Source organism: Protopterus annectens, chromosome 8.part0, assembly GCF_019279795.1.
Source record: "Protopterus annectens isolate FY-2018-M chromosome 8.part0, PAN1.0, whole genome shotgun sequence".
NCBI lineage: Eukaryota > Metazoa > Chordata > Ceratodontiformes > Protopteridae > Protopterus > Protopterus annectens.
The window spans coordinates 631,019,508-631,045,449 of record NC_056741.1 but is presented as its reverse complement, the minus strand read 5'-3'; the positions used below and the strand labels follow the sequence as shown (position 1 = coordinate 631,045,449).

Below are 25,942 nucleotides of genomic sequence, written 5' to 3'. Positions count from 1 at the left end.
TGTTATTATGAGATCATTGGATAGTGGTGGGTCTTATAAGGCCCATCATAATAGGGCCTTTCATGCTTCATCTTTTCTCTGAACTACCAGCATTTATGGTAGCTATATATTCTGATGGCATTGTTGAAGCAAGTATAATTAAAGAGTACTGTAACAGAAATGATTTCATTATATCTATATCACAGCAATATGCCACTGGTGGGAAGAATGTAATTTCTGTCACTCGCATTTCACTGATATGGGCATACTCAGAATTTCATGGCAGATAGACCACTTGCCCACTACCTAGTTTGCCTACTACCCTACCTGCTGGCTAACCAGGAGATCATTATTAATCATTCACATATTTTTTTCTCATCTTCCAAAAAGAACTACCTTATATAAATCTGAAAATATGGAATTCTGACTGAAGGACAAACAACATTACAATAGTTTAAATAACAACAAAATTGGAATAACAAACTCTGCTTTCATAGACAGTAGAATTAATATTTGTTTTTGCACATTTTTATAGACCAGCCTTTCCCTAAATTTTGACAGTTTATGTACTGGGGTGCAAAGTGACAGCCATCCCAGGTGGGGTTGCTGCACAAGAGTTTGCTCCCTTTCGTAGAAACAATTTAGCAACTGTTTTTCATTGCACTGTAGTAGACAAAAGTACTTAATTTAATATTTATTTGTTGTCTATATAGATGTTTTGCCATGTGTAAATTTGTCCTATTCATAAAAAGTATACATCTGATTACTTGGCGTGTTTAGAAAAATTGATTATATCATAAGTTTGGGACCAAAATTGTGAAAAAAAAATCAGCTAATTTCCAAGACTGTGTTTACAGAAGTGAACTTGCACTAATTTCCTGATTATCAGTATTTTAATCCAAAAATCATCTCTATAGTTTTTATCACTTTGTCTCTTAAGCAAAATAATTAACATATTCACATCTGGCTCAAATGGCAGTTTCAGTTAGTAAATGCAAACTTTGTTTTTGATTTGATATTTTTTCCCTGGGTCAGTAAAAGGACTGCTGCTGCAGTTTGTCTATCTAAATGGCTATGTTTTATGTTGGGAATTAGAAAAGTATAAAAGATATTACAGTTATAAATTTACCTTATTAAAGTGAATGGACAATTTCATAATTTAGAGTGCTTTCAGTGTTTCAGTCCTTGAGTTTCATCATCCTTCCCATGAAGAAATGCACGCCTTCTCTGAGCAGTATTCACTTATATCAGCAATGAACTACAAACATCTTCAGGCTCAAATGTGAACTTGTAGTCCACATCTGAAAAGTGTTCCTTTCAACATTAATGAGCTGCTGTGTGGAAATGTCCTATAAGACCTGTGAATTTAAACAATGAAAAGTGACAAGACCAAGACCCTGCATTTATTGAGTTCAATTCATTTTCCATTTTCATCGTTTTTGTTCTGTGTTATGTATCAGATCATCTTATCAGCAGAAATAGAAAACATTTCAGTTCCCACCGGGAGGTGATCTAAGATCTACTTTTATTGTGAAAGCACTTGGGGATAAAGTTGCACAAGTATAAATCCCACACCTCATGAAGTGGGACCTTATAGATGACACATTTAAAAATCTGTTACCAAATATTTCAAAATGACCACTTTATGGCCATGAACTGAAATATCTACTAAAGTGTGTGGAGCATTTTCAGGTGGTAGTTCTTTGAGGGGTGTTTTTAGCTGATAACAGCTATCCATCAGATATGTCCAGGGCCTGTCTTCATCTACCTGGTCTACTGAATCTGACTATGTCTCCTCCAGATGACCTCTGGCCCAAGCTTGAGTGCAGGAAGGAGACTGATGTTCCCAGGAGCAGCAGTATACTGCTTCTGAGAAATGTTTTGACTTGCTGGCCTTTATCCCCATGGACACTTAGCCATTCCAGGGCAGGGGACATGCAGCTGGCTACTATACAGGTCATTTCTCACTTCCACAAGTGTTTTGTGAGCAAATAGCCCCACTCATTGACCCTGACACATGGGAGTTGATTTCACCAGTCAGCAGCTCAGAAGTTATACCATAGCAGTGTGCCCCAAAGTGTATGTATCTCTCTTCCACCCCCAGTGAGAGCTGAGTGGACAATGCTCCTTCAGTTCTTTCCCTTCCTCCCTGCCTCCTCCAGTGCCAGAGACACTAATCATACCCCAATCACCTGGGTCACATACAGTGCTCCATCCATCTGTGTCATACAACCAGCTACCTTGATCTGTAGTGTAGGTATAGGTGTACTGGGAATGCTCCTTAGATGTTTCTATGTAAGGCAAGTTGAAATCCAAAAAATGTTTTTATCCTACATCTGATGAGGACAGTTATGTAGAATATGACTGCATCCTCTTCAAAACTTCAGTAGAGAAGGCATTGGCATGCAGCTGTCACTGAAAGGTGGTTTACACATGTAAAAGATGTAACCCTAGCACCCTTTGATGGAACTGTTGGTGACAGAAGCCATCACATTAATGGTCATCTGTATGAATCTAGCAGGGGAAGATCTCCAGATCTGACTAATAAATATTGATAGACTGGGAAAGTGGCAAAGGCCCTGGTATGGGATAACTTTGGTAAAGTCATGATGTATGACTTTCAGATAGCCTTAGAGACATTTTAGTAGGGTTGAGTGCCCAGGACATTGCTAAAATTGTTCTCATCAAGGATGTAGAAATGCTCTATATTAATTATTGAAGGTAAAAGGAACACTTTGAGGATTTTATAGATATGGTGGAAATGGTCCTTTGAGGGGGCAGTATCAGTAACATATGGTAGGACCGAGTTAATTATTTTAGATAGCTGAACTGATCACCACAGTCAGCTGTGACAAGGCTGTGGGAGAGACTGAAGTTTAGGTAAAAACTCAAAGTGGATGAAATTGTTGTCCTTTGATGTTTATTACACTTATTGCTTTCTTTAATGGGAAGCAGAGACAGTAACTCTGGTTTGGCAAACTGGGTGGGTCCCCATTTTCGAAATGGGAAAAGACATTATTTTCAGTCATATATGGATGACAGTCTTCATCCTCCCTTTAAAATGACTGTGACAGAGTGCCACACAGAATAGTTTTACCAATAGTTTAGTCTCACAGTCAGTACAGATTGCATCCTCACACTGGACAGTGGATCAACTGTTTGACATTATTTGTATATTTAAGGAGGTTATGGCAATTTGCCTGTACTGCTACATACATTCGATGGACCTTTACCAGGAATATGACCATGTGCTGTGGTATGTCTTGTGGAGTGGTACTACAACTTAGTGGAATCCCAGGGCTGCTGCTTTATGCCATTTAGTCTCAGCATGTGAAAAGAGACATGGGCCCATTCTCTTGACATTACTTTGAACATGTATTCAAAGTTTGAGACGAACTCTGCGAAGGATGCATCTTGTCTCCCTCCTCTTCATGGTTTTCAGTTAGTAGTTCTTTCCTTGCTTAATGTTGCTGTTTATTTCTTTTTCTACCATAGTGCTCATAGCATAATTAATTGATCTGCTCAGTAAAATCTAAGTTTGACATCTGCTGAAACAAAACTAACTTCGATTTCTTTTAACATGCCAGTTTCGTCTTAAATACAGTTTCTGGTTTCATAAGCATCTTCTCTAGGGCTTCACTTTCAGATTATATGTGTTTTATTTTTCTCAGGCTAGAGTGCATTTTAGTCAGACAGCTTTTACCAAGCAAACTTAACTATTGTGAATATTTTTGTTTGCTATACACAAGTTGCACATCAGTAACTTCCAGTATTTTAAAGTTCTCCTATATAAATTTTCTTTACACATTAGAAAAATGAGATGGTTGAAAGTTACATTACTTATTAATTTATTTTTTTCCATTCATAATTGCACCAATTTCAATCCATCCACAACCACTTCTCACATTTTTGTTGATGGAGTGGGTATTTCATTGAGAACATGAAAATAGACAGACTTTTTTCTATCTTTATTTGTGTGATGTCCCTGCACTGGCCCAGTAGTCAAGGAGCCTCAATCCTCACCACTAGCACCAATGAGGGACATGCCCATTGGGAGGATGACAAGTACACACACAGTAAAGTACAATTTCCCTTAATAGCACACAGAGATCACAGTCAGTCTGGGGCTGGTTTCCCCCTTTCTCTCCCTAACGCCAATAAGACTCCCCACTGGCACAGCTATGGGGTCCAGGTCTCAGCCTAGTGGTCAAGCCAAAACATCCAGCACCCTCTCTGTCCAACCAGTGCTTTGTGTCCCTGCCCAAGTAGCTGACACACACACACACACACACACACACACACACACACACACACACACACACACACACACACACACACACACACTTTGAGACTTATTTATATACAAACAAACAGACACTCCTGGAGAAGGCTGGCACAGGTTCACTAGCTATGCTTCCTTCTGCCCAGACTTAAGGTAGTACTAGCTGCCACCAACCACTCCTATTAGCTACTATAAGGCCCTTCCAAAGGTGACCAACTCTACTGTGTAATGTTACTATTACCCAAATGGTAAGTGTGTCCAACACTTTAAAGGCTATTTAAGAGTGGCCTATACAGTGTCACCAAATACTTGCAAGTACTCTAAGAGTTTAAGTATCTCTAAACAAACCAGCCACAATTAAAAGGTTTAAATATATTTAATAATAAATAATAAAAGAACAAGACAATACTCAATAACTCAACACTGTGACAACAGAGTTCAGAGTCACAGGAAATATTTTAAAACAACATTGCAGGACAGTCTCACATAAATACAGAAACATCTAAACTAATCTTACTAAGTTCCTATCTATCTCTAAGAGAAATCATTGTATTCTAAGTCTTGCTTACAGAGCAAAGCAAATGCAGATGAGATGTGCTGAAGATGGATGTTTCAGGTCCAAAGACAAGATGCAAGATGCCCAGACTCACTCTCTGAGATAGTTCTTAAGTTACTATCAAACATTTCTTCTGGGTTATCTCAGATTACATCATTCTTTGTCACCCCTGTGTCAAAAATACTTATTTTTCAGAAGTTTGCCTAGAACTGGAAGTCGTAAAACAGTTAAACACTTTTACCATTGAAACTTGTAATTATTTCTGTTTCCAGACAATAGAAAGAATTTCTAGCTGCAGACATTCTGTCTCCTAGCTGATATAAACACCATCGTAAACAATTCACTTATTTTCTTAGAGTTTGCAAGTTAACTCTGTTCGTTTCCAGTAGGGTACACTGTGGTTACATTCTAGAAGCTCAGCACATTACATACAGTTTAACACACACTTCTTCACCTGCAAGTTAATACACACATAACATGTAGTTATCTTACATTTGTAAGACAAGCATACAATCATATTACTATTCACAAATGACATAGAATTATTTATAAAATTCCAGCTAGCTGGGCTAGCAGCCTTCACAATTTGTACCAGGATGTCATTTACCTTTGCCAGGCTTAATCTTAGCATAGCAGATAAAGAAAGAACTGTACTTTCATTCTTTGCAAAATAACAAAAGTATGTAAAGGATCAGTTCTGAGCTCTTCTTCACATTGTTTTAACACATGCAGTTTAGAAAGTTTATGTTTTTAATTTTACAGACTCTTGGTTTTCTTGGCATATGCCCAGTTGTGCCATCTGCATATTATTTTTGTGTTTAAATTGAGAAGTCCTCTGGTGTTTAAGAAGACATCTGAGGGAGCCCTTAGTCATGCTGCAGTCTTTACTCTTTATGTTGTGTCCTGCACTATTGCATGCTACTCTCAGCCATTAGATTTGTAAACCTGTTTAATTCCTACTGCTATGGCTAAGACACTATTTAAGGTATTTTCAAATGTCAGGTTATTCTCTCATAGTTATCTTCTTTACATATTCATCACTGTGCTAACAAAGGTGTTCACTCTATTCTGTAACTCTGCCCTTTGAGAAAAGTCTTTCAAAAACAGTCTGTAAACAAATCTTTGACTATATTAATCACTAGAAGATTCTGACAGATTCAGAATATTGACTTTGAAAGGCTTTAACTGCAGTGGCTGCCACCTACTGCACCTCTGTTTTCATTTTGATATGGACAATTATTGCCTAGCAGGAGCTACCCATACCTCACAACCTCTTAGTGCAAGAAAACTGGACAAAGCCCAAATAAAACGGGAGGACAGAGGCCTAAAAATACGGACATATTTAAAATATTGCTCATAAATTTGGAAAGTAGCTAGAGTAACAGGATTTGTTTAAACATACATTTCTGAAGGATTTAAAGTATGAAACTTCATTATTAAGTGACGTCAATCCTCAGATCATCCCAGTGATTTGCTAGAAAACCACAAATTTTATGAATAAGAATATTAGCCAAAAATCTTTATATTCTGGGAAAATCTGAACTTCAGAGGTATGGAGCTACCTTTGTAGACATAACTTGGGCATTCAAATCTGCAGATTACTGTCTGCCGATGACAAATCTTATTTTGTTAAGAATTTTAAATGAGGGGTATAAACTTTTTCCATAGATTTCTCTGGAACATCCATTTTAGATTCTAGTAGTTTCAAATTAGTCAAATGCTCATTAGGGGTCTGCTTTATGGTCAATTTTCTTCTGTCTGTTTCTTACAGCTGTACTATAGACCAGCCCACTTGTAAGTTAATCGTTAAAGATTATTTGTAATCATATCTCAGGGGCTGTAACATTGATGAGGCCATTCATTCAGTCTTACTGAAGGATACAAAACACTCTTCTTTAATTTCTTTTATATATTAGAATGAAATTCTCCTGAAATCTGGACCTTACAAGACCATAAAAGTTTTCAGGTAAAAATTAAAGAGCAGCATTTCACATTGTATTAAGGAAAATGGCTCTGAGGCAGTGGATGAAAACAAGTTTCCCATCATTACTGTATTTTTATTAGTAGGACTTTCAGTAGTAATGTATTTCTTCTGATACATCTACCTCTGACTGACGCTATAACCTGATGCTTTTCTTTAAACATGTATAGTTCACTTCTTCTTTGTGTGAGTAACTAATTGCTACTTGCCTAGACTGTTTCATACTTGTATTCAAGTTTATTTTTTTAGATCATTTGTAAAATCAGATTGTAACTATTAATGTACCCAAGAAGATGTATAATGCTAATGGAATTTGTAGCATTGCATTTGGCCTGGCTCATGGCAGAAAATTGTCAGTAGAACTGCTATCAAATAAAAAAAGAAAAAAAATAGGAAGTGTAGATACTCTGGCTGCCTTTAATATGAAAATCCAGAAGTGACAGAAATGTTGTGAATAACTGAATCCTTTTTTACTGTCAGTGATACCAAAAATGAATATTCGAAGAGAATAATCTTTATAAACTAGTTTGAACCTGTGACTTATAGTCTTATGAGAAATCCTGTTAATCCTTATGTCAGTGAAAAAAATATATGTGCATCTGACAAGCTTATCAATAAACTATTTTAACCCTAATCCTGGCAAAATAGTTCAGAGATACAAGTCTCGAGTCTCATGAGAAAATGTGCAGTTAATTCTGTTTACTTAGTTTTCACTTGTGAAACTGGGAAACGGACTTGTCCAAGGACCATTTTTGCCATGATCTGGCACAGAAATAACTGGTTTAAATATATGGTGTACGGAGTTATGTTAAACAGAACATTATAACATTGCAAGTCCTGATATTAGTACAAAAGTATGAATAGTAGTATGAATTAGAAACACAGGTGCACACTGCCACATTTCTGGGAATTTCTGTTGCCTTAGAAACACTGCAAAAAACAATCAGCCAATGCAGAAGTAGCCATCACATGAAGATTCTGTGGAATCAGTCTGAACTGAATAATTTAACCATCCCTGGGATTCACTGCCTACATTAAGTGTACACTAAGTGTACACCATTCTAAGAGTGCAGACAACACAGGCATAACTCATACCCTCTTCCTCCAAATGTTCTTGCATCTTTAAATATAGGGGGATTCGTAAAGGTTATCACAAAGTGTAGACTACATGTACACTCAGTGTAAGCTATCTGAGTGACTAAAAAGCACAAAAAGTATTCTAGGGATGCTTATAAATACATATCTTGTACACTTAGTATATAGCTGGTGTACACTTAGTGTAGACATTAATAAATCTGGCCCCATTTTTTTTGCATTTATAATACTTGATTAACTTTTCAGAAAAATTAAATCATTCATTCCTCTTGATGGCATTGCTTACCCCAGCAAAAGAAATAACTGTTCTAAATACATTCCTAACAACACTCAAAAAATGCTCACTTAAATTATATTCCATACGGCAATATTAACCTGCAATATAAACAGAAATTTACCTTACCTGGACTTTAGTTGAGTGAGATGAAAACTCTGAAATTTGAATTAATTGAATGTTCACGTTATTGGATTTTTACACAGGGATTATAGGCAGTTGACCAACATTCAAAATTCAAACACACCACAGTATGTCAAACCCACCCAGGTTGGGGGGGAGGGCTATGCCACCCACACCTAACAATATGAGGGGTTCCCTCCAAACCCAGCTTAACTATATATACCAACTCCAAGATTGCACTACAGTGGAGAAAATGAGAAATTTCCCAATGTTGGCTAACTGCCTACATTCCCTGTGTTAAAATGTGGTGAAGTGAACGTTCAGTTAATTCAACTTTTGGAGTTTTCATCACACTCAGCTAAATTTCAGGTAAGTGAAATTTCAGTTATCTACCATAGACCCATAAAAAAAAAAAAATATATATATATATATATATATATATATATATATATATATATATGTATACATTTATATATATATATATATAGGTTCATAGACTAGTACTATGCTAACTGCCCCTGTGAGCCATTTTAAGCCTATCCAGTTACCACATGTAAGAATCAAACCCTGCACCTTTTGTCTCTAAAGTAAATCCCTTAACTATTATGCCAACCTCCCCAAATATTGGCATGACAGCTGTTACTGAGATTTGAACTCATATCACAGGATTCAGAGTTCAGAGTGCTTAACCATTAGAGCATAGAACTAGGTATGCATAAATCAACACATACCATAAATATATATATATATATATATATATATATATATATATATATATATATATATATAAAATCATTAATTTATTTGTATTTGTTTTCCGGGGTAGAGCCCTTATCCCCATGCACATTTTTCTTAGTCAGCCCGGGAGCAGTGTCTAGACAGATAAGATAATATAATTTAAATATCATAATTTCTTTAAGTCGATACTTATACAATGCTTATCTTTGTGAGGCTTTCATTTTAACCTACTATAACATACATATGAGCCTGACATGGAGTTACAAAAAAGTTTATTTTGTTTCTTCCAGATATGGTAGCATTGCTTATTTGCCTTGAAGGATTACAGGTCTTGACAAGATGTTAATATTTCTTTTCATGTAAGAAGCAAGTAATAGGATTTTATTTGATCAAATGCATGTTTTACATTTTGTAAAAATTATGTTTACCCCGAAAGAGAAAAAGTCTCTTAGTGTAGGTACATGTGTGTATAAAATCACTTTATATAATTCCAGCAATAACTCTGCTTGTTTTCTTAGAATTTAAAATCAGTGTCATATTCTTGTATTATACAATGTAAGCTACAGTATACAAATATTTTTAGTGGACAACCTTTTGTGTAGCACAAGGGCACCAAATGCCCAAATTTCAAATACATATGAAATTAAAATGGTGCAGAAAAGACAACAAATAAGACAAGTGTTTCAGGAGTGTGAGATGCTTATTAAATTACTAGTTGTCTTTGAAAGGCATCTAATGAAATAATGTTGGTATAAGTGTATTGCCTCTTTAAATCTGTCCTTAGTGTATGTGGCATAGAAACTAGACAGTTATGATAGAGGGATAAGCAAAACAGGAGTTTGGCATACATATATCACATTTCTGGTTGCTTCTCTACTTAGGACTCGTTTACTTTACTTTACAGTTAGTAAGCCATAATGTTGTGTCTGCAGACCAGCATAGATGTGTATATTCCTGTTGTAATTGAGAACCTTCATCAGCTAACTTCAGGAGTCAGACAGGTTAACTGGCAAGATGTCATTACTGCATTAAAAAACACAAAAAAACCAAGTATTCTTTAATAGGTTGATAGTAAGCAAAGACTAGATGTTCTAGTTCCAGGGGAAATAAACAGATACAAGTACTTTTTTTTTTATTAAATGTATTTATTTAATGGTTAGATAAAATATTTTGATTTATTTTGAATACAAAATGATAGCATGAGGTTAACTGCTTATAGACTTTGCTTTTCTACAAGTAAATTAAAGAATAGCATAATACCTGTAGTTGGAATTTCAAATGCAGCAAATTTCAGAATAAAAAAAAAAAACTTTCTCATGGAGAAGTCTAGCACAATAAAATTTATGACCAGAAAATGAAATAGATAAGAATGTGGCCATAGGTTTAACTGATATGGTGTCCACTGTGGTATGATAATCACTTTGCAGTGATGCCCGAAAATTCACTGGACTGAAGAGAAATAGTAGTGACAGACAGGGTGCAACGTTTTAATTTACTTGTAGTCTACTTTCCTGTACAAAAGTGCACATTGTGACTAGCCTGCTGCATGCACCTAGGCATACATACAAACAAATACATGTTCCATATGCTAAGTTTTTTTTCAAGTAATTGAGTGTTCAGCCATGATCAAAGTAGCTGATTAATAATGTTACAATATGGGAACTTCAAAGGATACAGGACAGACTAAAATTGCAAATGCAGAGCTTGAGCACTGTCTAAATGCTATACTGAAGTTTTAGCAAAAATGGAAAATGGTTAATGTTTTCCCCTTATCCCTCATCTAGATGGGAACCTGTATGCAGGGATGCATGTTGACTTCATGGGCACAGATGCGGCGTTATTCCGGACCCTGGGGAACAGGCCTGCTGTTAGAACAGAGCAGCATGACTCAAGATGGCTCAATGGTAAAAGCAGCTGCATGTTTATAGTAAACAATACATTACTAACCAGATACTTCAGAAAGTCACTCCCTCAAAAATAATCAGAGTATTTACATTGTCTTTACTGCTTAATTATTAATAAAACTGGCTAAGTACTGTTTTCTCTTACTGTAACAGCATATAAATGTGAATTGTACAAATCTGAAAGTGAATAATGATGCAGCAAAACTACATGTAAATAGGGGGAAGTATATACAGTTAGCTGATCAGTATTACAATGGCACATGGTGACAGTGCATAAACATTACACAGGTGTGGTGTAAGCACAACAGAAACACCAGCAGTAATGTCATAAAACAACCCTGGCCACATGGCGTACAGGGATAAAGCCCTGATTATGACCCTGATTGTCTATGCCCAATTAGCAATACATAAATTAGAGGGCCCAGATGGGGGGAGAATGAGAGTAAGTGGTCAACAACAAATTGGTCATCCCGAATGAGGGAGGTCTCTCAAACTCACCATGTTCGTGACTCATGTACTGCCTTCTGGAACCAGTGAGCTACAATGTAAAGAGGTGTGCTCCACTGCCAAAGGGTTGGCATGTATGGTACCATTTATGTACCCACAATCCTTGTGTGAGCAACAATAGTGAAGCTCATGCACTGCTGATAGAAGGAAGTTAGGTTTAGGGGGAGTCAAGAGTATTACCAAGCTGGCCAAATAACTGACACCAAACAAATACCTCTGAGGGGAACAAAGGGGCTGATTAGGCTCCCCAGTCAGGGAATGAATAGGACATAAGGGTCTCACCATTCCCATTAAATCTGGTTGTCATCTTAAAGTAGAAATGAATGAATGAGACAATTGGTTGCAAGAATGAAGGTTTATTGGGTGACTCTTATGGACCAAAACAGAGTTATAGAAGAATCCAGAAAGTCTATTACAAATATACAGTCTGGTAAGCAATGGGTTACCAATCAACGAACATCTCATTGGCCATCCAGGTTACTAAATGAATGATATCAACAATACATGTCACTTTTAAGGGATGGCCAATGCATGCTGGCAGCTGTTGTATGTAAGTAAGAAATCCTAGGCTCAGCAAGGGCCTGCTAACAGAAGGCAGAACTCCTGACTACAGCAACATGAGTTGACAAAACATTGGTGTGTATTTTCCTGTTTATTTCAGTATGCACTCATGCAGCCTTGAATATTATCTACCTTTTTTGGGTATTCTGCTTTCCTGTGCCAGATATACCACTCCAACAAGGGGCATCACTGATTTCAGGGACTGCAGTAAGCAGTCTTGGCTGTGATACTTGTCTGAATATAGATTGTGTTCTTCTATATTTCTAAATGCAGTCTTTCATAGCAGGTGATGTGATTTCAGTTAGCAAAATGCAGCTCATCAGACCGTATTTTAAATTGTTCATTCCTAGGTTCCCCATTAATGTCTTTAATGAAGGTACTACATACAGCTTGTTGTCTGACACCATAACTGCATTGATATTTTAGATCCTGTCTTCCTCCATGCTCGAATGATTCCTGATGGCTTTGAAAGAAATGATGACAAACTATACTTCTTCTTTCGGGAGAAATCCTTGGATAGCAGCAGTGGTCATACAATCTACTCCAGAATAGGTCGAGTTTGTCTGGTATGTCTAACATTTTTAGTTCTTTTACTGAAGCAATGCATTGTATGATCTTCTGTCTCAGTGAAGCCTTTGTCCTAATTTTCAGTGCAATTTCATTTTTGATCTTGTGAACATTGTTTTGACATGAAACACAGTTTGATTAATGCAATTATAAACATTACTTTTATCCAAAAATGATTTTGCTTTCTGTTCCCTCAAATGTTCCCCTTGAAACACTCAGTTGTGTGAATGTGATAAGCATCTGTACTATGGCTTATGCTCATCATAAAGGTATTCCTTTCCCATCCAGCAATTGTGGACCTTTGAAAATAAATGTGCATGCATTATGAAATAATTATCTGTGGTTTCTTCATATGTTCCAGTCTATACCTGAAATGCACACTCCTCCCTGACTCAACCTATGTTCATCCCTTGGTTAACAGTCTGTGTCACAAGTACCAAATAGCTCCATTGCTTTAGTGACCAGACTACCGTAAGCTGTGTAGTCTGTAGTTCTCGGGGCTGTGAGCTGTGGAGTCAGATCTTTATCCTAAGAATTAAGTGCAGGTGTCTTCTCCCACATTACTGGTAACAGCAGAAGGCAATCGAGCATTATGCTCATTTTCAGACTGAAATCTTGAAATGTCACCTTCATCTTACCAAAGTAACCATGCAGTTCTAGGAAGATAAGATGTACAAAGTATCCTAACCAGTCATCTTTAACTGGAGAAGTCACTTTTTTCAGGTCAGAATCATTTTGTTAGCCAGTCTGAGGAAATTGTTGGGGTGTAAAATTGAGGTTTCATCAGTTGCTGTTGGAATTTGTTCTCAATATCTGATTACTTGGACTTAATATAAAGTATGTGCCCCACAGTTTGTAGTCTGGATCCTTATTCATCCAGGCTTTTTTTCTTTTTTTTTTTTTTGCAATGTTTTGCCCCTACAGACTGCTGACCATTAGGCCTTCTTTTGGTCAATCAGCTCATTCATTCCAAATAAAATAAATGGCTGCAGTCAGAGCTCTAACTCTCTCTGCCACAGATTTGGCTATGTTACTGCATAAAAGGTCAAACACCTGTTGGTATATATACATATATTTATATATATATATATATATATATATATATATATGGGTCTACTTCAAATAAATGAAATCTCATTGGAACAAAACCCATATAACTGAGACCAGTTAAGCAAAACTGCAAAACAATGAAACATTAAAATAACTAAAGTCAAAAATCGCGAAAACAGTTGCTGACTTGCAGTAAGTTTCAGCAGTAGCTGACTAGAAGTAAATATGCCCTTTTCACAAAGTAGTGAAATCTCAGAGTTGGTTTATTTAAGTTATGGGGGGGTGGGCGGAGGAGCCCCCCCCACCTGAGTGGGTGCAGGGACGCTTGCCCCCTGCAAAAACAATGTATGTCAGTTTGTGTTCTGTTTCTTTAAGGTAGTGTGGATTTGTGGGAATGGTTAGTAGTAGGATGGTGGTGTACCAGTGTTTTTTTTTTTTTTTTTTTTTGCTTTTGTTCTGTTAGGGGAGCATTATTAGGTAAATTATTTTCAAGAATTTGACTTTCGTAATTTTAACGTTTTGCTGTTTTGCAATTTTGGTTAATTGGTCTTGGTTATATTGGTTTCGTTCAACTGAGATTCTGCTCATTTGAAGTAGACCCATATATATATATATATATATATATATATATATATATATATATATATATATATATATATATATATGGGTCTACTTTCATAGACCGAATGCGAATCGACACACATGTTCCGACCCCAAACAACCGAAAACACACCACACCAACAACTCAACATACCGAACACCATAACACCGACACAAAAAACGCCAAGTACACATTGCACACAACAACATATCCACTAACCTTAACCTAAACCCTAACCCTAATGTCCGACACTACCGCACACTTACCCAACCCGCACCCTAACCCTAACTCACTTAACACACCCCTACACCTCAACACCGTCACTATCGCACACTCACCCTACCTGCACCCTAACCCTAACTCACTTAACCCACCCCTAAACCTCAACACAGTCACTACCGCACACTTACCCTACCTGCACCCTAACCCTAACTCACTTAACCCACCCTAAAACATTCAGCCCATCACTATCGCATACTCACTCCACCCGCATTCTAACCCTGACACACTTAACACTACCCTACACTGCTCTACGTCACTTCCACACACTTACCTCACCGGAACCCTTAGTCCGACAGCACCGCACACTCACCTTTCCCACACCCTATCCTAATATCCCTCACTATCGTACACTTACCTGTCTGCTCCCCAATACTACATCTTTCACTTTCGCACACTTACCGTATCGCGCTCACACTCTGCCATTGTCGGTCTCTCAGCCGTCGGGATTTCGTGTTTTCGGTAACCTACCTGTTCGGTCGTTCCGTCTCGGTCTTCCGGGTGTCGGTGACGTGGCGCTTCGGTCTATGAAAGTAGACCCATATATATATATATATATATATCTTTATATGTCTTCTACAAATCTATGTGTGTAAGACTATTGTGTACATTTTTGTACTTTTTGCAAAGAATTATTCTTAACACAAGGATAGAAATCAGAACCTAAAAGGTGAATTTAACATTTATTCATGGTAACATGCATTATCCAGTAGGGCTGTTGCTTTCCTTTGTCAGCAAGTCTAATGTAATTAATCACATTATTGTTTCTTAGTGGTTTTGCATTCACTACTCATAAGATTGTATAGGATTATTAGAAATGACAAGAAAGAATTCTGTTCATGTAACTTTCTAATACAATATTCATATTTATTCAAACATCTCTGATCTGGTATGTACAAGCATATACGTAGCATTGTTCTTATATAAAATTATCAGTAGGCTTAATGGTCAAATTATCGAACTGAGGCTGTAAATGTAGTTTCCTGGTATATGTGACAAAAAACTCAGTATGTATACCCGACAGTGAAGAAATACCATTATGACAGAGATTATTAATATAATAGTCCATAAATTTTAGCATTTCCTGAAATTCCTCTGGCACTTCAAGCTTTTCATTGTCTGCCCCTTTCTGGATTTGTACCCAGTCATACTGCATACATTCTTTTCCATTGTTGGAGACTGTATTCATAGTCTTTTACAGGTGTGCACTTATTAAGCAATAATCCACAACTGACTGTGGGTATTTCAGGATTCACCCAGGGTTAGTGTGGTTTGATCACGAGGGTAAATAGGCAGGTGGGAATATGCTGTGCCTGGATATATATGGATGGTTTGTAACTGTTCTTCTACTAGAACACTTTGTATCTGTAAAGTGCAGTATATACAAATGGCCTTATGATATGATATAAATGTCATAGCTGCTATCTCTGTATATTCTGTACTTTTGTACAGCATGTGCTTAAATAGTGTCATGGACATGTGGCTCGGCTGCACTAGAGCGGTGAAGTATGTCTGGCCACAATCTGCAAATGTGGCTTTAGATCAGAACCATGTGCTCTAACCACTAGGGCACAGTGTTTTTTGTATGGAAATAGTAATCAGTCTTTACAGCTCAGTGGAGTGGTTTCTTACTGTGCTGTGTCTCTGACTGTAAGGTTTATAAAGTCGGATTTCTTTTTTTTTTTTTTCAGAATGATGATGGAGGGCAGAGATCCTTAGTTAATAAGTGGTCCACTTTCCTGAAGGCACGGCTTATTTGCTCTGTTCCTGGAGATGATGGAGTAGAGACATACTTTGATGAACTTCGTAAGTAGCATAATTCAGTGACTTTTTTTAACTGCCAGTCTATTTCATGACCATATATTTGGCTACAACTGTGCATAGTACTGCACTTTCAAAGGTTGTACATCAAATGTTACATCATAGAAAGAAAAGTCACTACAGTCATTATAACGTACCGGTAACTAATTTAAGCACATATCTTAATATGTACCAAACTACATAAAGAACTGGATGATGTAAAGAACAAAGCTTTACAGTGAGTATAGGAAGAAAGACTGAGTGGAACCCACCTGAAGGAAATCACTGTGGTAAAAATCTATGAACAGAAAGTTTTCATTCATTAGTTTGTGTCTGAAGAGTAAAGAATAGCAATTCAAGCAAAAGGTAATATAAACAGGAATAAGCAAGGACTATAGCATTTATGGATATTGACCTCTGCTCTCAAAACATAGCAAAACCTACTGATTTCTACAGCCTTACCCCACTTTACTCCAAATTAGGCTTAGCATAAGGTAAAAGCTTCTCCTAAAGTTAAACATCCCTTTTCACACCATCTTTCCATGTCCTTATTTCTCACTAACCTGTGCTACAGGTGTGTTGATCTAACTCAGTAGTGCATATACTCAGGTCTACACACTGAGTATTTCTTCAAAAAATGTAGATGATGTCATAGAATGAAGTTTTAGAGGGTGCTGCAGAAAGACATGTAGAAGTTCTTTTGGAAAAGAAATAATTTTACAGATATGTATTTATTTTAACTCCATGCGTTCTATATAAGCATACTTGTCAGGAACTCTGAGATGCAGTGTAGCCTATAAGAGCAAGCCTGAAATGACTACTGTCAGACTTGCTCTTATAGTTTATATGACATCAGAAATGAGACTTGTGTCAGGTGCAGATCTCTTTATAAGAGGTATAAGGGCCTGTCCTGTGAAAATACAGAGTTTTTTTTTTTTTTACTTTTTACCGTGACATACTGGTTCTGGCTTTATAACTTCATCCTGGTCATTTATCATTTTTCATTATCATCTTTGATGTTTTGGGTAAGATCCCAATCACATGACGAAATTATGAAAGAGAATTGCACATTTGCCTTAGTTCATAACATGTCACGGAGCCACTCCCGTATGCTGTCAAACTGTTGGAATGTCCTGCAGAAGTGATGAGCTCTGTTGCCGCTGGATAAGGCAGGTATTAGCATTACTTTCATTCACCAGAAATGGACGGAAGCTTCCCACTTCCAGCTCATTACCACTGATGATGCCACTGTTTTGTCCCTTGCAAAAAAGAATATTGATAACGGTTCTGATCAATGAGGCGATTGTATGTATGGAAAAAGCAGAACATTACATTTTAGTCAATCTTAAAAATGCATGTGGATCCCTGCAAACCTTTCTACAAATTGTACCTTTCTACAAATTGTGTAACTTTAAACACCTGCATTTCTTCTACTAAGTGTTAGTTCAGAAAGTGGCACAACAAAATCAGTGACTGACTACACACAGTTTGCATTCAAATGTTGATGAGACTGCAAACAGAATCTGAACCTGCACCTTCATATTGTTTGTCATTAATAATGCCTTATTTGCTCATTAAAGATGATTGAGGGAAGATGACAAACAAGTGGAGAACATGCTATCAGACTCTGTCCTTAAAAAGAAAGTTTGAAGGTATTATATGGTTTGTGAAGAATGTGGAATTCCTGCTGGAAGAGTCATCAGGCATTACTTAGAAATGGGTATGGCCTAAAGAAGGCAGTGATCCAGTGCTCAGATGGCAATGGAAAATGTTAGGCCAGCTATCCTTTTGTGAGTTTGTGGGACGGGATGGCATAATGGTTAAGGTCTTCACCTCACAGATACAAGATACAGGGTTTTATTCTGACCTCTGGTTGTTGGCTAAGCTTGTAATAGTCTGCAGAATGGTAGCATAGTATTTACCTATGAACCTTCAAGTTAGTGCAGTTGTTCACTCACAAGCATGCACTCTGTGAGACTTTTTAAAGCTGTTGTGGTAGTCAGTGGGAATAAAGACATATCTTTCTGCAAAAAATATTAAACGTCTTCTTTACTGATAATTAACCAGTCAGATGTGAATATATATATATATATATATATATATATATATATATATATATATATATATATAATACACACACACACACACACACACACACACACACACACACACACACACACACACACACACACACACACACACACGGCTTCTATTGTTAGCCTACCAACAATCTGCCCTGACAGATCCCTTACCAGCACCCAACTGGCCCATTCATCCCTGTAGATGGGTGAAAAATTCCCTTTTGTTCTCCAATTTAAATACGAGACAGCCCTAAGTCCAATTCATTCCTGACCTGTGAGAACGGTTTCATCAGACTACTTGCCCGACTTGACAGACTTCAGATAAGAAGTTGCCTAAGTGATCCACTGCATGCTTCTACGTGACTGCAGACTTCCTGGCTTATGTGCAGCATAGAGGCACAGCAACTCCAGTATCTGCAACTGCCATTCCTATTACAATCCTTTAGGGGCCAGCATTGCAGCAGGTTAAGACCTGGTTAGGCATCACAGGTCAGGATGGGTGAGCTGGCCTTGGCTGCTCCTATCCACCTCCTGGCCTGGCCCTTCTGATACCAGAACTTTGGTGATCTGGGTTGAAATGAGACACTCTACACTTCTGATAACTGATATTGCAAGGATACTAATGCAGATGGTTTCCTTGCCTCTGGTAGCCATTAAACATCAACCATTGATAGTTCCTCAGCTGTTCCCAAGTCTTCTGTGTTGCTTGAGCAAGACTGTTAAAGAAAGATAGGCAAAGACCACATTGCATCAGTCCATTCCCTTTTTTCTCCATCCCTGTTTTTTGGTCCCATTGTCAATGTAAGACAACACATGATTATTGGTTATGAACATCACATTGCCTTAGTTAGTACCCTTTGCTTGCAATTCACTGATGGAAAATATTGCATAACAGTCACCTGCCTATATTCTTCTCTGTTCCATTTATCTGCAGCAAGCATGGCTAATTACTGTTGCTTGTAGAACAGAAATCAGGCTACCCTAAAACAGCTGTGTGGAATAGTGGGATGAAGTCCTGAGTGTGCCCCAGGTCAACCCGGGTTTGATTAATGAGCCTGAGTACTGGATGTGCTGGCCAGAGAAGGATGCGAATGAGTATCCAATGTTGGTGCAGCCATTCTGGTGAGAGGTAAACATCAAGATTAGAATGCATTATGACCACCTGACAGACAGATGGCACTGACTCGTATATACTGCAAAGTGTAGGACCTAACCTACCAAATCGTGCATGCAAGTTGTACCAGGCCAGGTGTGTGGCAGTACACATGCATAAGCATTCTCAGCAGTCACCAGAAAGCGAGAAATGTAGGGTGTGATGTTCCTGCACTGTCCCAGTAATCAAAGAGCCTCAATCCTCACCACTGGCAATAGTGAGGGGCGTACACAATGGGATGATGACAAGTGCATACATAGTAAAGTACAATTTCCCTTAAGAGCACACAGAGATCACAGTCAGTTTGGGGCTGGTTCCTCCCTCTTTCTCCAGATCCCCAATAAGACTCCCCACTGGCACAGCTATAGGGTTAAGATCTCAGCTGAGGGGTCAAGCCAAGACCTCCAGCACCCTCTCTGTCCAACCAGTGCTTCATGTCCCTGCCCAAGTAGCTGACACACACACACACACACACACACACACACACACACACACACACACACACACACACACACACACACACACACACACAAGCTGGGGAAGGCTGTCACAGGTTTACTAGCTATGCCCCCTTCTGCTCAGACTATAAAGTAATGTCCACTGCCATCAACGCCTTCTTATCAGATACTATAAGGCCCTTACAAAGGGTGTCCAATCCTACTGTGTAGTGTTACTATTACCCAAATGGTAGTTTTGACCAAGACTTGCAAAGCTATTTAGGAGTGGTCTGTACAATGTCACCAAATACATATGCAAGTACTCTAAGAGCTTAAATATGTCTCATAAATATCAGCCACAAAGATAGGTTTAAATATATTTAATAATAAAACCACTTCAACAAATTATGCATGAAAACCACAGCAGCCGATTCTTCTAAGATTTATTAGTGCTTCCGTCAGTCAACATTAACAATGAACTTATTCAGATACATTTCAGTAACAAAGTATCAACTTTTAAATTGCCCGCCTAAACACAATACTGACGTCACAATATACTTTTCTAAAAGAAACAGGTCTCATTAACAATTCTCCAAATTGAAAACATATTATCAAAATATATAATCAAAATGTAAACAAAACAGCCCTAAAGTAATTGTTAGTTCAGCCCACTCAACCTAACTACCCAGTAAACAACATATAATGTTAGTAAAATATACTCGTTATATATATATATATATATATATATATATATATATATATATATATATATATATATATATATATATAAATAAACAAATATAAAAACATTGATAATTCAATAATAAGGGTAAAACCTATCTAGCCAGGGCTTTAAGTTTAAGAATACAAGCTTACGTGCAACTCTCATTAAGTCCTGGATAGGCAAATGCATTTAATCTAAGTTGCCATAGAGAAGTCTGTGTATTGTAGTTAGCTGAGAAAGATCTAGGAGATGTGCTAGCTCTAACCAGTTTAATTCTCTAAGGGCTAGGCAGTGGTGTGTTCTGCTGTTATAGTTTAATGCAAATTCAGCTATTTTATTATGACATTGTTCAAGTTTGGACAGCTGTGAGACTTGAAATTTAGTCAAGATTGTGGCAGCATATAGGAAAGATACCAAGAGGAAAGTAAAGGGTGTATGTCTTCTGGCTATGTTAGTGAGGTAAGTTTTTACATTGAATAATGTATCTAGTTTGTGATGAGTTTTTTTAACCACATGTGATACATGGCGATTGAATTTCAACTGATCATCCATGATGACACCCAGTAATTTTGTGCACTTTATTTGTTCTATCATAATGTTGCTGACAGAGACGATAGTGAATACTGTTGTTTTGTAAGAGATGTGTTGTTGGGGTGAGGAGCACTAATTTAGTTTTTCTTAGGGTTTAGAACTAGTTGGGAATTATTTAGCCATATTTAAATCGATAAGAAGGAAAATAAAAAGGTGACCTATAGAATATCCTAGCACTGATGCATGGAATCAGGGTAGTATACTTGATAAATAAAAAGGCAACCCTCATTGTATGATAGCAAAAGTGAGCTTGAAATTGTGTCCATAACATGCCCAGTGCAGCAGACATTAGTATCTATTTACCTATTGTTATAAAAGTAAGCAGTAGTACTGTTTTTCCTTAATATATCCTTTAGCAAGTAGTTGTGCAATTACATGGTGGGAGAAACATCATAGTGTTTTTAAGTGGGTCTTTCGATCATACTGAAAACCAGTTCCTGTGCTGAAGACATGGATATTTAGAAATTCACCTTGAGAGCAAAACTTGAGAGGTGAATGCTGACATCTGTTTTGCAAACACACAAGGACCATTATGAGAGGAAAGACATGATCATAATTCTTTGTAGTGCATGGAACTTAAGTTACTCCCATATGATACAAAAGTTAGAAAAAATGTTAATGCATCGTCTATTACAGTTTTGAGTTGTATGTTACACCATGGAACAGGGATGGGAAGCATATACCTTATTCAGCAAATAAATAAATAAAGATTAAATTAAGTGTTAGACTGCATTTAAAGCTCTTTATTCTTTTCACCCCTGTTCTGTGTTGCCTGATGGCTATTGAATTTCTAGTGTGAGACTACAGAGTAACAGCATTAAGGGGTGCTACAAAAACTGGATAAGCACTTTTCTGATGTCAGAATAGTGATTAACAAACCTTTCATTTCTCTAATTTCAGGGCATAATGACAGTGATCCATTCACTATGTTGAATTTCTCTGTATAGTGTGCTGCTTGTTGTAGATGGGATGTATTACAAAAACTATGTGACAGTTTCATCTTTCCTGTAATATTTTTTGGAAAGAATGACTCATTACTGAGCAACATTCAAAGACAGGGTAGTATGAAACAAAATAAATGTCACTAGGAATATTTCAGTATCATACACAGCCCTGAGGATATTAGTAATCAGTTGACAGCAGGAGATTTAGGGAATTATGAGAGAAGTACTTTCAGCAGGGGCTATTATTTATGCATGGGGACTAGAACCTGATCTGCAATAGTGAGGATATATCTGATGGATGTAGAAGGCAAAGTATAATAATAGAGGGTAGAATTCTGAAGAAATACATGAGAATATTTGTAATGGAAGATGTAAATTTACTAGCAGGAATGCAGGCAGAATTTACATGTTATTCCCAAACATATAAATACTGGTTAGACTGGCTAAAAGTTATATTTCACAGGAACAAGTGTATTTAATTGAAAGCCTTGAAACACATATATCAGTTCATAAGCCAATACAGACTAAAGTAAAGAAGCGGGCAATCAAGTAGAAAGGAGACACTGGTGCATTCATACTTGCCAATTAAAATGCGTGGAATTTGAGGAGTGGGTACTGGAAATGATTCAAGAGATATTAGAGAAGATACAAACTTCTTCAGAAGGGATAGCAAGGGAATGACATACAATGAAAAGGGGATTTAAAAATGCAGTAGATGTACTAGAGAAAGGCATAAGGGAATGAAGTAATAGGAATTTAAAGGGAATATTAAAAGTTAAAGGACTGCAGAAGAAGAAGAAGAATCTTGCAGAATCAGAAGATGAGTAACTGCTGACTGCTAAAGAGAAAATAAGAAGGTATTTACATAGTATGTATGAGTTTAGAAAGGTTATTGTTAAACAAGTTTTTTATAACAATTCCAGAACACAAAACTATTAGCACAACAACTTAAGGCAACAGAAAATAGAAAGGACTGTTGCCAAACCTAGAGAGCATGTGACACAAAAACTAACTAGAGACCCACTAGAAGTATTATAGATAGTTTGGAAGTACTGCGATAATCTGTATAAAGCAGAGGAATAGTAAGCCAAGAAAAGGCAAAAATGCAGATGTTTGTGGAAGACTTAACTATGACAAGGTTAGAGGAAAATGAGGCTCAAGAATTAAATAAGATAGGAGGGGGTGAGATAAAAACGGTTATGTATAATCAAACAACAGGGACATCTCCAAGAACAGATTGAATTGTGGGAGTTAGGAAGTTAGGAGGAAAGAAAGTACTAAAGATCTGGACGTTTTGTTTAACAATATTTTAAAAGGAGGAATAGTAATAATGTCTTGAAAGAAAGCTGCGGTGGCTGTATTACCAAAAGAGAGTAAAGACCCTTCAGTCCCAGCTTTATATATATCAAATCCAAATCTGAACCATGATTATAAAGTGCTTCTGTCTGTACTAGGCAAATGTATTGCCAAAGCTAATAGATATTGATCAATGTAGTTTTGTGGAGGAGAGGCAAACATTTGTAGAGCAATAATGATCTAGAGGGAAGCCAAGTGTAAGAAAACATTGCTATTGTTGTTGGGTTTTGATGCAGAGATGGCATTTAAAAGACTCAGCTGGGATTTTATGAGCAGGCAATGGTAGCATTTGCATTCTCTTATAGAATAATGGTGTTGATTAGGAAGATGTATGAGAAGTCAAAGGCAAGAATTTTGGTGGGAGGGTTTCTCTCTGACCAGCTTTGTTTGGACAGAGGAATCGGGCAAGGGTGTCCTCTTTCTCCATTTGTTATTTACTTTATACTTAGAACTACTGGCAAATAAAATAAGGGACTTACAAATTCAAGAACAGAACTGGTATGTTAATCAAGAAAAATTAACCTTATTTGCAGATATTATTTTGTACTTGATGAATTCAGAAAAATCATATATCAGTGTGTTTGAACATTTTTAGAAATTTTCAGTTTTTTCAGAATATAAAATAAATGAAGATAAAGCAAAGGCTTTAGTGGTAAACTATGTTACCACGCATGAATTTGTTCAGCAATACTCATGTTTATGGAGACATGATATGATGACTGATGTGGGAGTATGGATTAAAAAGGTGATCAAAGTTATTTGGGTAAGAGACTAAAAAGATAATACAAAAATTAAGAAGTTGGAAGTTTTTGTCTGTGGATTTGGACAGTAAGATACAATCATTGGAAATGTTTCTAGTCCCCCTAGTTTTATATACAGGTCAGGCATATTTTTATCAACTACAGGAGAAGTTGTAGACCAGTAGGATTTTCGATGCAGGCCCGTAAGTAGAAAAATAACACTCTCAGAATACTGTGATTATAAAGTAGCAGAAAGTATTTTAAGAACTATGTATTTATTTGCTTGCATATTTTTTGTTTACAAAGAAAAGCCAAATGGTTACAATGCCCATTTACATTTTCCCAGGGGAAAGCTCCTAGAAATACTGGATGTACAATATAACAAAGTTTAAACAAGGCCTAAAGAAATACATACAAAACTACTGAAATTGATTAACAACGAATAACCAGGAAATGATACACAAAGATAAAGTGCAGTAAGATCTAAGAAGAGATACTGATGGATTTTACAGAATATTACCAAAGCAAGAAATTATCAGTATTAATGTAATAACATAACTAAGTCAACAAGGGACTGGAGAAAGGAGATTTTACTAATAGGAATGACTGCAAGCAGCCTATTGAAAATAGGTAAGATCGAGCTGAACTTCATTGATAAAAATTACCAGAGGAGTGAAGATATTCAGTGGGAAAGGTAACAGAGTGTGATGAGGCCAAGTGGAGGTTTGGACTGCAAGTTGGAGACTCCCTTCCCTACCAGAGAATGATAGTAGAGTATAGGCAAAGTGAAAGGGATAAGGGATAGGATATTGCCAAAATGAGCTCATGCTGAACTAATGTACTTTTTTATAGTAGGTGTAGGTCTTTCAGTTCTTGAGGTACTACTGTTTGTGTGACATATCACATTATAATTGATGTTTCTAGAAAACTCTCAGGTTATAGAAAAGTAGGAATTAATGATTTTAACGTTCCAGACTTGTACAGGGAGCAAAGTGTTAAGATACATCAATGAATTAATGAAGGCATTAGACATACCAATATAAACCGGCTTGTGCTTCAACAAAGGATAAGTCAACAGGTATAGTGTGAGCTGGCAGGGAAACCAAATTAGTTTTTGTAACTAGCTCTTCTGCTCAAAGGCAAATGAAAATGGTCAACTAATTGTGCAGATTTGTAGCAAACCAAGTCTTTATTTTTGCTTTTATAAGTTAAATGACCATTTGATGTAATTTTCTCTGTACCCTCATCAAAGATTAGAGTTAGATGTTTTGCAACTTTCTGCAATATAGGAGTAAATGTGAGCTTCTGACTTTGTGCTACTTTTTCCATCAGTTGTCAAATGGAAAAGCGAGTTGCCTTCTAGCTTGATGGCATGCTGTCTCCCAAACTGGTCTTATCAATATAGCCTGGCAGATAGATTTTCTTGTTTGATTGTCTTTTATTCTGTTATACAGAGTTGCCATACCAGAGGGTCTAAAAATCCCGTTGGATTATTCTCTTCTATAAATGAAGCTTGGGTGTACATGACCTGTTGCAGACAGTCTTTCCAACAAATCTCACATAAATCAACAGAACAACTGGTGTTACACACTGTTCCTTTCCTACAACCTAAGCACAGG

At 37.0% G+C, this 25,942-nt stretch overlaps 1 protein-coding gene across 3 annotated transcripts in view; it reads left to right on the top strand.

Annotated features, from left to right (window-relative positions):
* Positions 1 to 25,942, top strand: part of LOC122808957 (semaphorin-3F-like) — a 961,051-nt gene that overhangs the window by 821,759 nt on the left and 113,350 nt on the right. For all 3 annotated transcript variants that reach the window (XM_044080116.1, XM_044080115.1, XM_044080117.1), the window contains 3 exons: positions 10,813 to 10,932; positions 12,427 to 12,566; positions 16,189 to 16,303. In XM_044080116.1, the coding sequence (XP_043936051.1) occupies positions 10,813 to 10,932; positions 12,427 to 12,566; positions 16,189 to 16,303 (375 nt within the window). The remainder of the gene's footprint in view (positions 1 to 10,812; positions 10,933 to 12,426; positions 12,567 to 16,188; positions 16,304 to 25,942) is intronic.